The sequence below is a fragment of the Cryptotermes secundus genome, unplaced genomic scaffold (genome assembly GCF_002891405.2).
Source record: "Cryptotermes secundus unplaced genomic scaffold, Csec_1.0 scaffold77, whole genome shotgun sequence".
Lineage (NCBI taxonomy): Eukaryota > Metazoa > Arthropoda > Insecta > Blattodea > Kalotermitidae > Cryptotermes > Cryptotermes secundus.
This window is the reverse complement of record NW_019739940.1, coordinates 271,362-286,703: the sequence shown is the minus strand read 5'-3', so window position 1 is coordinate 286,703 and position 15,342 is coordinate 271,362. Positions and strand designations below refer to the sequence as shown.

Sequence of the window (15,342 nt, the reverse complement as noted above, 5' to 3'; positions counted from 1 at the left end):
AAACTTGGCTTCTGATATTAAGGGAGGAACATAGACTGAGGGTGTTTGAGAACAGGGTGTTGAGGAGAATATTTGGACCGAAGAGAGACGAGGTGAAAAGAGGTTGGAGAAAACAGCATAATGAGGAGCTTCATAACTTGTACTCTTCTCCAAGTATAATTAGAATGATCAAGTCAAGGAGGATGAGGTGGGCAGGGCATGTAGCACGAATGGGGGAGAGGGTATGAGGCTGACCACTAGTGCCAAGTTAAGGGCGGTGGAGCTACACTTCCACATCCCAATGTATCTTCATGGTGTGATGCTTAATTTATTCAACAGAGCAGACGTAAGGCACAAGACATTCTCAACAGTCTATATAAAACTCTTGTACAAGTTTATTGAAGAACACACTATCATGTGTTGTTGGAAGGAAGGGTCTGTGTATTTAGTGGTTGACTTGTAGGGAGGTAAAGAAAATGACTGTTACTCCAAGCACCCAAAAGGGTGAATTAGCAGAAGCTCCTGATCCCCAGCCACACTCCACATCCAACTTGAGCACCTCAATCAGCGATGCATTGTTGCGGTTCTCACATCGAGCTTCACGCAAGTCATCCTGCTCAGCGCTTATTTTGTGGCACCCTGGCACTCGAGCTTGCTTGTCTGGCTGACACATGTACTGCCTCTTCTTACGCTGCCATACCTCAACCCAGCTGAAACAGGTATCAGTTCCTCAGTGCAACATTTCAGGCTTTCTGGGGAGCCAGAGAACATTTTTGAGGTTCATATATCTGTTATAGAAAACAAAGCCCTGCTCTATAAGACAGTAATCAAACCAATGTGGGCTTACGGAATCAAGCTCTGGGGTTGCGCTAGCAAATCAAATATATCAATAATCCAAAGAAGCCAGCCAAAAATACTTTGAATTATAACAAATGCACCCTGGTATGTAAACAACCAAACGTTACATACAGATCTAAATATACCATACATCAAAGATGTCATCAGAGAAAAAAGTACCACACACCACAAGAAACTAGCAAATTACCCAAATGACATACTACAGCCACTTGTTGAACTGCAGCACAATTGAAGACTCCGAAGATACTGGCCAGCTGACCTAAAAGAAAACTTAAGAGGAACCTCCCACTGGGGAAGGGACTCATCACGCCATTAAAGAGCATCACAGCTCTTACACCAGCAAACTAGCTCACAGAATTGTAGATTCTGATTTCTTAATAAATAAATAAAAAAAAATATATCTGTTGAATGATTTTGGAAGCATCTGTTACTTTATGTAGGATTTGAGGTTCTCTCAGCTGTTGTTATGAAAAGTTTTGTCTTCTGGGATATAATACTATGTCCTCTGTTGAAAGTCAACAGACGTTTTGGAGGAAAATATCGCCTCCATCTTCATGGTAGAAAGATAAAACAAGCAAGAAACCACTGTGAAAGCAGGTGGCCACAAGCTTTCATGTTGGTTTCTTGCTTGGTTTATTCTTCAACCCTGAAGATAGAGGCGATATTTTCCTCCAAAACGTCAGTTGACTTTCAACAGAGGACACAGCATTATATTCCAGAAGACAGAACTCTTCATCTCTGATGTTACATCACAAGTATGATAAATGTTTCCATTATCACACATATACTGTGTTACTAAAACTGTTAACACTGGCATGGAATGTATATGAAAGTTGTGAATCCTTATTTAAATAATCTCAGAGAATATCTTGTCTTACTTTCCTTAACTGAGATTTTGCAAAACCATGTTAAGAAGCTGATTTTTATGACTTGGAGTATACTTACAATTAACTAATTTCTTTATATAAGTAGTTAAAGGAACTAGTTCCACAGAAATACAATTACATAATCAATAATATCAAATTAATTCATAAAATGCTTAATGTATAAAATACTTAAATATCCTCAGCCAATGATTGGCATGGTTTCTGTATGTATTACACATGTGATGATCACTTTCCACAGATTGTAGTTGCATGGTAATGATATCCAGGAGGGAGAAAGAAATTGCACTAAATCAAGGTATAGTGTCTCAATTTTTTACATTAAGTGTGGATTTTTTATTAAAAGTGTACTATGAACAGAAACTAATTCATTGTCTGTATGGGGGTTACAGTGGAAATAGAAAAGACGTCTATTAAATACTGGATTTCGATAATTACGGAACATTAAGTTGGGAATTCACTATATTTAAAATGAAATTTTGAATAATACTTCTCCACCTGTTTGTTATATCTTTAAACAGACATGCAGACATTTAAGTGAGTGCACACATATTTCTTGGAACTGTTTGAATAGCCGCAGACCTTGGCCATTCTCCATGAGCAGTGATCCAAGTTAAATAACCATGGCAGACAACTCAGTGGGCATCCATGTTGAGTGATCTATTTGGTAAAAAATGGTTAACAAGATATTGCATGATGAGGATGTGCTGACTGAATTGTTCTTAGCCATTATTAAATTCAGCTTCTAATGAATCTGACATCACACATTTGGCATGCCTGGTGCATGGTTTGTAGATGCAGCAATGTCTCAATAAAGTATTTTATGCATGAAACTGCTTACAGTTGCCTGACAGTCACATACTCTATATGGACATGGATTGCTTTCTGCATTAATATACTTTATATGGCTTTACAGCATTGAAACTAAAGATGACAGGAGGCAAACTGCAAAGAGATTGGGAAGGAAAACAGATCTTATATTATGGATAATAGTGGCAGCAATTACTGTTAGACACAAAGTCTAATAGTTAACATTTAGAAATTTGTTCGGATGAAGGTTGACTGGCCTGTGCACAGTTCAGTGTTATTACCCTATTTGGCAGTCACAAGTCCATGTGTTCCCCTCAAGCTGTAGTTCTGTGATGAACATAGTATTGAGAACTCCTGGGAACTCTCCAGTGTTGGGGTTCCCCACTGAGTGGAGTGAGTTGTCCCGCACATCTATACTCAAATTTCGAACCCAGCTCATCTGCTCAAAAAGTGAGTGTGGCAGTGTCTCCACGCTGGTGTTGTGCAGAGTGAAGTGTAGGCGGAAGCTTCGTATGCCCTGCAACGTGTACAGTTCAGATCACCTTCATATACTGCACAGGTATAGATATGCACCATCTTGTAGGGTGACTTCAGTGTCTGTATTCTGTTCATTTCGGTTTCTTGACTGGTCACACAATGGTGCAGCTCCAGTAAGACAGAATTCCTCTGCTAGGCAGTATAAAATGTCAGAATTACTGGGTTTTGGACTTTTTGGTGTTGCACTCCCATTTATCAGCTGGAATACCCCTCTCCCCCCCAAACAGGCACCCTTGGTCCTGGACGCTTGTGAGGGTTGCATTTACTACAGGACCAAACCACCTAAGCCAAGGTATGAAGCATCGTGCTGAGGGCTGTATGGCACTGTGGTGGTAATTAGCCAGTGTCTTGAATGTTCCCCTTGGGGCACCACACAGCACCCCATTGCATTTATGCCTTCCATCTGTATGGGGCGCTGTGGGTGGTGACCTTTTAAATCCCCATAACTCCTGGGACTGAAATGAATAAAGGAACCAAATTAAAAACCGGTCGTAAAGACCTTAAACTGAAGAGGGACCCCCCTCCAAGGGGATCCCTATGAGAAATGCTTCAGCAGGGGGCTGGAAGCTCTGGTGAAACATTAAGGGGCCCAGTTGCAACCAGCGAACCTGGTGTTGAAATTTCAGCCAAAGGCAGGGACGAACCTGCCAGAGATAAAACCAAAAACTACTCTCCTGGGGGTCAGTAGTACTGACACACCACTGCAGGGAGCTAGTACTTCAAACACACCTGCAGCAGGAGAAGGACTGGTACACCTAGTTTCTGGAGTAGGTGGACCCCATCTAGTGAAAAAAGCCTTGTCTGGATGCGCTATACGGAAGTTGAAAAATGCAATAGCTGAGGCAAGCAAAGCAGGAACTGGGGGCAGTCAGCAACCAGGAAGTGCAGGCTCGTCCAAGCAGGGAGAAAACCCCACCGGAACTTTTAAGAGGCCAAGGCTGGAGGGCAGTACCCCTACAGAAACGGTCAGAACTCCGAAAAGGCCCAGGGACTCTAAGGGACCAGGGATTTACAAGGAGGCTCTGACCAATACAAAGGTCTTTAAGGAATCTTTAAGGAAACTTATCCTGGGGATAAGCTTACCGAAGATGACCAAAATTCCATTCTGGAAGCACTGGGGGAGGTGTTACGTAGGACTCCAAAGGGAGAACTACCTCATCTGAAATCCTACAGACTAGTGGGAGGTGCACTCGTTTATGTACGTGCCGACCAACAGTCTGGTTAATGGCTCACCAAAGCCATTGACAACCACAGGCTGGAATCAGGGGCCAGGCTGAAGACTACTGATGCCAGGAACCTGCCCAAGCCTGTTAAAGTGGCTCTCCAGACTAGGGACAAAATTGCCCAGAATCAGGAAGAGCTGTTGAAATGGATTGCAGACCTCAATCCAGGACTTGATACTGAGAACTGGAGGGTACTTGATAAGCAGTCTGAGTTGAAAGGCCAGAGGCTTATCTTATTCATAGACTGGGACTCCCATACTATTATACAGATGACCGGTTACAAAATATTTACAGGACTCTCACAGGGGACTGTTAAGGTACTGAATGATCTTGAAGTTCAGCGCCAGGCAGAACCTGTGTCAGATACAGTATCTTCTAACTTGGTCTGAGGGTGAAGGGGATGAGATACCCATGCCCCAGGATGAACAAAGTGAAACGGATCAGGGGACCTCTTCGCACGGAACCCAATATGAGGACGGGGAGGGACATAAGATGGAAATTGACCCCTCCCCAATTGGAAGAGATCATGAAATTTCTTCAAATTAACCTACACCACAGCAAAGCTGCCACGGCAACTCTCTGCTAACAACTAGCTGAGGGTAAGGCAGATATAGCACTTATTCAGGAACCTTGATTATGCAAGGGTCAAATAAGGGGCTTAACTAACACAGGGGGAACAGTTTACCCTGCTGTACCCAGTAATGATGCAAGATCTTGTGTTTATATCAAGAACCATGTTAACGCCTTGCCGTTGTTGGAGCTCTGTTCTAGGGATACAACGGCAGTAAGGATAACATACGTGTATCGAGGAGGCAGCAAGGAGCTGATTGTTGCTTCGGTCTACTTTCCATATGACTCAGATGAACCACCACCAACTAAGAAGACGAGTGATATCACAGACTACTGCTTTAGCAGGAAGAAGCAACTCATTATTGGGTGTGATGCCAACGTGCACCACATCTTGTGGGGGAGCACCGGCACTAACCCAAGGGGAGAGAGCCTTATTTCTGGTGAGTTCAAACCTGAATATTCTTAACCATGGTAATGAACCTACCTTTGTGGTTTGCAATAGGAAGGAGGTTATTGGTTTGACACTAGGGACAAATAACATGGGAAACCTGGTAAGCAACTGGCATGTATCTGATGAGCCATCCCTATCGGATCACAGATGTATATGCTTTCAAATAAGCAACATTACAGTAGATCAAGCTACTTATGTGAATCCTAAGAGAACCAATTGGGAGTCTTGCAAAGACGACCTAAAGGTAAATCAGGAGACCATCTCGTGAAATATACGCCCAATAAAGGATGTTGATCTGCCCATTGACAAGTTGCAACAAGCTATCATCTCATCCTTTAATCGGAATTGTCCGGCTAGGACCACTTGCGAACCAAGGAGTGGAGTAAACTTGGTGGAGTAAACAGCTGAGTGGGCTTAGAACCAAAATGAGAAGGCTGTTTAATACAGCTAAAAGAACAGGGCAGTGGGACATCTACAAGGAAGCCCTTACCTGTTACAACAAAGAAATAATGAAAGCCAAGCGATCGTCATGGAGGAGGCACTGCCAGGAAATCAGTGATGTACCAGGCGGTGCCAGACTCATAAGCATCATGGCAAAACAGGCGACCAACAAGGTCAGCATGATTAAGCATGAGGTGGAAACTTAGTTTCAGCCTTGGGCAGTACACGACAGTGTTCCAGGCAGAAGTATATGCCATTATGGCTTGTATTATGGAGAATTTAGATAGGATCTATAGAAATAGGAACATCTACATTCTATCTGACAGCCAAGCTGCATTGTTTATATCGGGGTTTGGCTCACTCATGTTCACTCATTTATGAATTTTACTAATTGCATAACATTTAAAGTAGATTTCACTATGTCATGTGATGCAAAGTGGACCCTATGATTAGGAAATGTTCCAGGTTCACACTGTGTTACTTACTTTAAACAGGCTGTGGGGTACAGATGTCAGTCCCCTACCACTGAGAGTGATATTTCGGACTTTGTACGGCAGAGGGCCCAACATCTCCTTCTCCAGGTCAGTGTTCTCTAGCACCTGTTATGATGGGAGAATAATACCAAGTTAATTTGCATTCTTGGTGCTCCAAAGAGCCATTCTGTCCTTTGCCAAGTCTGTAATGTCCATGATTATCTTTACCTGGATGTGCAGATTCCTCAGTCCGGTGTTCTGCTGGATTATTTCTGGTACACTGTAGTCATGAACATGATCATATGGACTCAGAGACAGTGTCCTTAGTGATGCCATCCTACTTAGTGCACTAGGCTGAAGCATGAAGAAGTGAGAATAAAACTTGGTAATGCCATTCAAGACATAAAATTAACTGAATTCTTAGTCTGTTAGTATACTTAAAGTCAATTCCTGAATATCTCAATCTACATAATGTCAAATAAATACTATCTGTGATTGTGATTATGGAGTATGGATTGGAAAGGTTATTGAATGAAACCAGGATCAATTTACATCAGGGAACACTAGCCTTTTTTTTTTTGGCAGTGAGAAATTACAAGAAGCTTATAATCTATGGTAGGCACTGTATGAATCTGAGCAGCGACGATAGTGACTAGGCTGTAGGTTGGACAGTTGGGGAACAGTCGTTCAAATCCCAGGGCAGGCAGAGATTCTTCTCTTCACCACCATATCTAGACCAGCACTGGGCCAACCTGGCTTCCCATCCAGGGACTGGGGACTCTTCCCATCGGAATAAGATGGCTGATGATGATGATGCTAACCATTTACCTCCAGAGGTTAAGAAAGACCAGGGCCACACCTCCACAAGAAGGTTTAAGGCTCAGAGTGATCTCTAGTGCAAATGAATTTACCTTTAGCTGTATGAATCTACCAAAGGAAAGATATAATTGAAATAGATTAAGCATAGCCCTGCATTGTGTCTCAAATCAAAACTGTGTTTTGGCACACTCCATCTCACAACGCATTTGTAGCAAGTAATAAGTAATTTTCTTGGGAAGAGTCACTGCTATTTTACACCTGAATCCTTCAATTAATGTGACCCAAATGGAATCTAAACATTTAAAATTCCTTGGTACTGGACAAACATATAGTTTACAGAGCAGAAGTTACCACATGTTTTGTGGTCATCAGCATACAATTAAGAAATTACGATTAATTAAAATTTTTCACATTTATCTGAAAATATTCTGAGGGCACCAAGGTGCCTATAGTCATATAGTAGAAAGCTCCTGGTTTAGATGGACTATGAGAAGTCATGAAAGCAGTCAGAATGGCTTTTGTTTGAACCACAATATGCACAAAGTAGTGATCACTCTACCTTATGGATCAGAAACCTTGATTTTTCATTTATGAATGAAATAAAGAACATCAGTTTCCCAAGAAAACTTAATTTTCCAGAGTCAGAAGGAAAATTTATTTTTTGAGTGATCTCTTTCTGTAATTTTCGGTGACATTTGTGATTTGTGGAGTCTGTAGATGACACACCATCTTCTTGCATCATGTCCATGACTAGCCATGAAAGATCTGTGAAAATGCTATCATGGCTTGTGTTAAGATACTGCCCTACTTTTCGATTGGATGAACTGAGTAAAATAATGAGAAGTTCAGTAGCTGATTCCAGGATCTCAATTGAGGGCCTTTTTATGAAGATGGAACAAGCTTATCAGGTGGTCGACTTCCTTAGGGTGACTTGTTTGATTCAAAATTATCTTTTTGGAAAACAGAAACATTGTTATATAGGAACCAAAATGCCTCTGATGAGTACGCATTATGGAGATGAGAACATCATATAATTCCCACATACAGGCAAAGCTAAGCCCATGCTCAAATCGCCTTCATCATTATTGCTAATGATGACAGCCCCTTTCTTTCATGGGTTATTTTATGTTTCTGTCAGCATACCTAAGCTATAGTGTTAAATATTAGGATGATTCATTAATTTGTAAAGGGTGTGCAGGGAAGCGGCTGTGACCTTATTGAGGTACCATCCTGGCATTTGCTTGGATGGACTGAGGAAATCCACTAAGTCAGCATAGCTGATGTCCTGGCTGAGATTTGAACCAAGCATCTCCCAAGTACAAGTCAGGAGCAGTATAGTTAGACCAACCTGCATTGTAATTGCCATGTTACATCAGATGCAAATTAAGTTATAAGCTTGAGGTAATATGAGACCACCCACAGTTGAAGATCACAGACTCTAAGAAGAAAACACAAATAACATTAGCACTTGCGTTTCAGCAGTATTATGAAAATGGAAACCCGCCTGTCTATAATTGGGGGTATGCGGTAGTGTAGTTGGTTGAGGCACTATGCTACAAGCCAGAAGGTCGTGGGTTCGATACCTGATGAGGTTATTGGATTTTTCAATTGACCTAATCCTTCCAGCCGCACTATGACCCTCAGGTTGACTCACCCTCTAACAGAAATGAGTACCAGGAATATACCTGTGGGTGAATGGCGGCCGGCGCATAAGGCTGACAACCTCACCGACATCTGTAAGCCGACTCTCTAGAAAATGCGGAAGCCTCGACTTCTCACAATCCTATGGGCCTCAACAGCTTGTTACAGGGATAGCTTTACCCTTTTCTGCCTATCTATAATCATGCCATGGTACAGGAATGTCATATTACATAATGCTGTATTTAAGCATCCTCTTGTATTAATAATAAAAAAATGTAAAGTTGTCCCTGTGCTAAAGAAATTAAGCACTATGCCATGAAGGCATATGAGGGAGCAGATGGATAGATCCACATTTTCTTGACCTCGGGACTAGGTGGAGATGAGTGGTCATCTTCACATCCTGGCCGCTCTACCCCTGGGGAAAGAGCCCCCGGTACCCATTGGATAGGAGGCTTGGAGGGCCCCAGAGCTAGTCTGGACAACATGGAGACAATTCTTGACCATACCAGGACTTGAACTCAGACCTCTCAGTCATCCAGCCTGTAGCCAGCTGCTATGTGACTTTAGGTAATTATATTGAAATTATTCCTAAATAATAAATAGAATTAAATTTCCTTGTACGAAAATCTAATGTATATTCCTATTTTGAAGTGCGGCCCTGGACCATTATTTATAGGGCTGAGGTGGCCCTCTGTACAAGTTGAGTTTGACATGCCTGGTCTAGATAATGTGGGACCCTTTCACAACTAACCCTATGGGCCTCCATGGATAACTTTACCTTACCTTTACCTTATATGACCATTATTAGGTATATGTTGAGACCTGCACATAATACTTCTCATGATGTGGCTGCAGTAATGGCATTGGTATCACTACATCTGTTTAGGAGTTCCTTGTAGGTTATAAGGCAGAAGCCAGATTTCCAAAGCAAAAGAGCTGCTGATATTGTGGTCATTCTGAGAGAGTGTGGATGTGTTTGTGCCTGTACATGTGTGCAGAAGAATGGTGTGGAAATGAATCCCTTGTAACCCTGGCCACACATGGAAGTATCAGTGGCTTCACCTGAAAATAGTTTAGTGTGAGGTGTCGGATGTCCAGTTCTTGGAGATGTTCCATGGCCCCCTGGAAACTAGTGTTGCTCAGTGTCGTTATAGGATTTCCGGCAAGCTCCAAGCACCTCAAGTGAGGCATAGAGCGTGCTGCAGGTGGCACGGCCTGTGTGACAGTAAATTCATTATTCAGACAGCAGTACCAAGCGAAAGACTTGAAGAGTGTAAATGAAGGAAGCTGTTTATGTGCTGTGATCATACAATTCTGGATTGTATTTTTCTCTGTGATAACTGCATTTAACATTCATTTCATACTGTCCCCTTCAAAACGAATTGTTTGTGGCTTAGTGCATTGAGCCCAGTGATTAGCAGCACTGTTGGAAGCATGTTCAGAACCCAACTTAGCAAGTATAGCCATGAATTGTTTTTGAATTGTAATGATGTCATCAAATTTCTTCCAATGCCAGCTTGAGTTCTGGAAAAAGAAAAGGTCACATCTTGGTAGCATGGATGGTGCCAGATATCAGTCATGTTGGTATTAGTCAGAAATGCATATGCCGATGAAGAGTAGAGTGAGCAACACTATTGTCATAATGGAGACCTGAGTCTCTGCTGTGTCACTGCTTAGGATGTTCTCAATGCACATTTTCGGCATGGACACCGTGGAATATCTCAGTAGAAATACTGGTTCACAGTTTGTCCCTGTGCGACAAACATGTGATGAACATTTCCATGAATATATATACATATATATATATAATTACTATGGACCCATATTACAATTATGCTATAAAATTATTTATAAAATAATTTAATTTAATTTAAACTTACATCATTACAACTCAGTTTTATATTTTGATTGTATTAAAACAGTGTCAATCTTCATAAAATCGGTACATGTAATTATATTAGATAACAATTTTTTTAAGTAGGATTTTTAGTGCATTATAATCTCATTTTATATTATAAAAACCATGCACTTATTTGTTGATGAGTTTATATATATATATAAAACATGCAGTAAGATATCTTACTTAAAAAGCCACACAACAGAATGCATTTATTGAAGATTTTCACAATTGTTGAAACCCCATAACCAACATGATTTTCAAATGGAAACTTAACTTCTCTAATCTTTTCTGGGTATGGAGATGATGAGCCCTCCTACTGAAAAGACTGCTGACTTGTTTCAGGGTCATATCCAGAAACTCACGAGGCATGAGGTAGCGTAATTGGTTGAGGCACTATGTTACAAGCCAGAAGGTCATGGGTTCAATTCCTGATGAGGTCACTGGGTTTTTCAGTTGACCTAATCTTTCCAGTCGCACTATGGCCCTGGGGTCGACTCAGCCTCTGACAGAAATGAGTACCAGGAATCTTCCTGGGGGAAAGGGCAGCCGGTGCATAAGCCTGATAACCTCACCACCATCTGTGAGCTGATTGTCTATAAAATATGGGAGCCTTGACATCTCACAACCCAATGAATCTCCATGGTCTGTTAACGGGGATAGCTTTACCTTTTTAACCCTTTAACCTTTGTTTGCATTGAAATCAGATTTGTTTTCTTCTTTTATTCTTTTGATGTAATGCTCTATTACAGCATGACGTTGAAACACACATGGCCAGCGTGTAAGGCTGACAACCTCACTGCCATCTGTGAGCCAACTGTCTAGAAAATGTGGGAGCCTCTATGTCTCACAGCCCTATACGCCTCCACATATTGTGGTGAGGGGGTTTGAGTATGCCAAGGACCCTGAGAGCTATACCAGCAGTAGCGTAGCTACTGGAAGGGCCTCCCTTGCTGGACAGGTCGTCAAAGGGTAGGAATCAGATGACAAGAGACATCAGAAACCAAAAACTGATGACGGAAGCATCATCATCAGCAGCGACTTGACGCACAGAGCAAATGATGCTCGAGATGGTTCAAGTTCGTATAGCAACAGGCGTGACCAGAGTGGTTTGAAAGGCTGTTGTATTACGATGTGGAAAGCAAATGGAAAAACTACTACATTATCACTTTTCCTGGATAGTCTCTTTCCAAAAACAGAGATACCATGTATGAGAGATGTTTCCTCTGGAGACAAAACAAACCAGAGGGGCGGATAGAAGTGACCAGAATCCGAAGGAGATGTAAGAAGATGCTGGATGACTTTGGGGACAGAAGAGGATATTTTTATTTGAAGGAGAAAGTTTGAGATCACATTAAGTGGAGGAACTGGTTTGGAAAAGACTGTGGACCTGTCGTCTGACAGATTACTGATGAATGAATATATCTATTTTTTACTGTTCATAATAATAGTGGACAGTGAAGCCTACTGTTGATTTCCCGTTCATTCACTATAATTTTGATGTCTTGCCAATCTCTAACAATGAACAACTTCCTGAAAGTTTAATGTTTATTTATTATTAGGGAAGGATTGATCATAGTCTTAATTATTTTATTTATAATTTCTTCTGCTGAACATACCTGTTACTTGTGTACTCTATACTTTTTATTGTTCCCAGCCCTAACTTAACTGTTTCTGTTGGGTAGCATCAAAGGCAGAAGTGCAGGTCGATGGAATGGTTGGAGGGAACCTGATATAGGTCTCTGTTAAGGTACAACTGTACTGTGGGCCATTAATCATTGCCTGAGAATCGTGTCAGACATACTTGCAGTTGGTTGTAGGACACATCCAGTTGCTGTAATGAGGTTAGGCTTCTGGCCACCTCAACTGGGACATCCTGGATACGATTCTGGGCAAGGCGGAGAGTGCGCAGGGCAGGAAGCAGCAGCTCTGGCATGGACCCCAGTGAAGTGTTACACAGGTGAAGCTCCAGTAAGGAGTCTTCCAGCCCTTTGAAGCTGCGGCCACGAGTCTCCAGCACCATTTGTGAGTTGTGGCTTAGGTCCAAGAATGACAGGCGGCTCACAAACAAGAAGGTGGAGTCCTTAATCCGTAACAGACGGTTGTGTGACATATCCAGCCACATCAGCGACTAGAACAGTGGGTCCATGGGTTAGAGCCAGTATCAGCCTGTTTGAAGTACAGAGGACAGTACTCATCAGCTTTCTTACTGTGAGTCCATCCATGTATGTGTCATTGGAGGATAACATGCTGACTGGTCAGGCATGTCTTAAAATATTTAAAGCACTGATGTAATTGTGGTTAGCAGAGCAGAACCAAAGTTATCTGAATGGTACCCTGCCCATCCCCAGGCCCACATGGACTGTCTTGGAACAGAAAAATGTTTCTTAGATGAGTCTGCTTAGATATTTAAGTATTAATAATTTAATTAATTAAATGATACTGTCAGTGACTCAAGTTATATGCAATTGATTATTAGGATGGTTAGTGAGTAATGAATTGGAATGGATGTGGAAGGAAGTGGTTATGTTGTAATTTGATATACTGCCCCAGCATTTGCCTGGTGGGATTGACAAACATTACAGAAAACCACTGTGAGGACAGTCCATCTCTGGGTCATGATCTTGACTTGTGACCTTATGGATACAAATTAGGAGAGCTATGGTCTTGGCTGCAATGTACAGCATGAGGCTGGAATCTCAAACTGTGGCATGGACATGTATCATTTGTTTTCATTCTATTATTTTAGAATGTAATATCAATCATTAAAATTGTGCAGTGTCAAACAAGATACAGAATCGCAGATCATGATGCAGATAGGGCTAGTTTCCAAAACATTGCACACTGCATAATGTTGAAAGAAAATGCTCTTGTCACATTACCTTCTCAACATGTTACTGCACTACCAAACCATCAAGTCCTTGTAGGGTCAAGAATTTTCTCTTCTCCAAATCTTCCAGACTGGCTCTGGGGCCCACCCAGCCTTCTATCCAAAGGGTACTGGGGGTAAAGCGGCAGGGGCATGAAGCTGACCGCTCAACTCTGGCTAGTGCCGAGGTCAAGAAAATATAGGTCTATACCTCCACTCCCCCATATGCCTTCATGGCGTAGTGCTTAATTAGTTAAGTTCAGGGACACCCTTACCTTTTACTTTATGTATTGCCTACCTTGAACCGTGAGAAGACATCAGGACTGCTGACTTCCACGATGGAGTTCCATGATAGATTCAGCTCACAAAGAGTAGCTGCGGTTGCAGCACCAAGACTGGATACAGGCACATGACTGAGCAAGTTGTGAGAGAGTATGAGCTGCTCCAAGCCACTCTGAGTGAAGAGTGTGTCTGGCAGTGACCGCAGCTTGTTGTGAGACATGTCAACTACTCGAAGGCCCGATGTTGGCCTGAACAGTTGTGTGGGAATGCTGCTCAGCTGGTTGTGAGTGAGAAGCAATACCTGCAAGCAAATGTTCTATCAATTGTGATGCATTCTGCACAGAATGGTAGTCATAACCATCCAAATGCTTCACAAAATTACTGAATGGATTTTGATTAAATGTGGTATTGGACATGTACAGAAAAAGCTATTGGCATTATAGCCCCCTACTTTACTGTGATCAAAATTCAAACTGATTAAAAATGGCTTATCTTTTTAAAAAATGGTAGATGACATCATCTTTACAATTTTTACACTGATACAAAGTTATAAAACCTTCTGTGACAGCAGTAAGTCTGAAAGAGCCATGTCTATGATACAAAGTTCTGGGAAGAACTGATCACCCACACTCCTTGATATGATATGGACCACATGGAAAATAATGCAATTCTTCTATTGTTGTGTGTGTATTCTTAGCATTCTTACTGAGCCGTTGCCTAGCAACGAAAGGAGGATACACATACAGACTGATGGGAGGGATTTAGGAAGTATGTGGATGAGATGAGTTTGGGTGCAATGATATACATACCAAGTTTCATAAAGATTGGTTCAGCCATTCAGAAGTTTATGGGGAGGGGATACACAGACAGCATTGAGATTGCATAGGCCTACTTTAATTTTTTCAAAATAAGGAAAATAGGATAAAATTTGAGCTTGAACAAAGAGGTTGTGATTAGATGGTCCCATAACAGTGCTAACCTGCATCATTTTGGTGTTGCGAAAGGTGTCGAAATCTAGTTCTGCAAGTTGGTTGCTACTCAGGTCAAGCCACTGCAGATGTGGCATGTTCCCAAAGACTTCACGTGTGGTGTTGATCAGCCTGTTGTGTGACAGGTGCAAATGCGTGAGGGACTGTTCAACAGGCCGTAGGTAGCTGTGCCCGATGCAAGTCACATTGTTGTATGACAGATCCAGCATCTTGACATTTGCTGACATCTCGCCACCTCGCCCTCTTGTGGCATTCAGTTCCAGCTGCTGCAGAGCATTGTGACTCACATTCAGATGGAATGATGACAGAGTCCCAACCTGCAGCAACACAAAGTCTAAACAGACTTGCACAAAGTGGGAACTTGTGTCTTATCCTGTCTAACTGCATATTCAATCTCTAAATCTTCCAAACCAATTTTTATTTAAGTTTGTGCTGAAGTCTTCGACAAAAGGTGTCAGAACATTTTAAGTTTTGTTAATTTCTATCAAACACAACATTTATTTACATGAAACACAAATCAGACTTCATCAGTTTAAAAAAAAAGGGTTCATGCTAAATAATATGGTGTATGGCAAAGTGAAAGTGTGTAGATCTCATCATGATACACAGCAGAATCCTA

The 15,342-nt window shown here is 41.7% G+C and overlaps 1 protein-coding gene across 1 annotated transcript in view; it reads right to left on the bottom strand.

The window, feature by feature from the left end:
• Positions 1-283: 283 nt before the first annotated feature.
• LOC111872015 (chaoptin) overlaps positions 284-15,342 on the bottom strand; it is a 58,371-nt gene continuing 43,312 nt past the window's right edge. Inside the window, exons 10-17 of the mRNA XM_023865482.2 lie at positions 14,714-15,040; positions 13,751-14,035; positions 12,388-12,714; positions 9,749-9,901; positions 6,455-6,580; positions 6,239-6,352; positions 2,813-3,048; positions 284-689 (exon numbers count right to left, since the gene is read on the bottom strand). Coding sequence (XP_023721250.1) covers positions 425-689; positions 2,813-3,048; positions 6,239-6,352; positions 6,455-6,580; positions 9,749-9,901; positions 12,388-12,714; positions 13,751-14,035; positions 14,714-15,040 — 1,833 coding nt within the window. The 3' untranslated portion in view covers positions 284-424. The remainder of the gene's footprint in view (positions 690-2,812; positions 3,049-6,238; positions 6,353-6,454; positions 6,581-9,748; positions 9,902-12,387; positions 12,715-13,750; positions 14,036-14,713; positions 15,041-15,342) is intronic.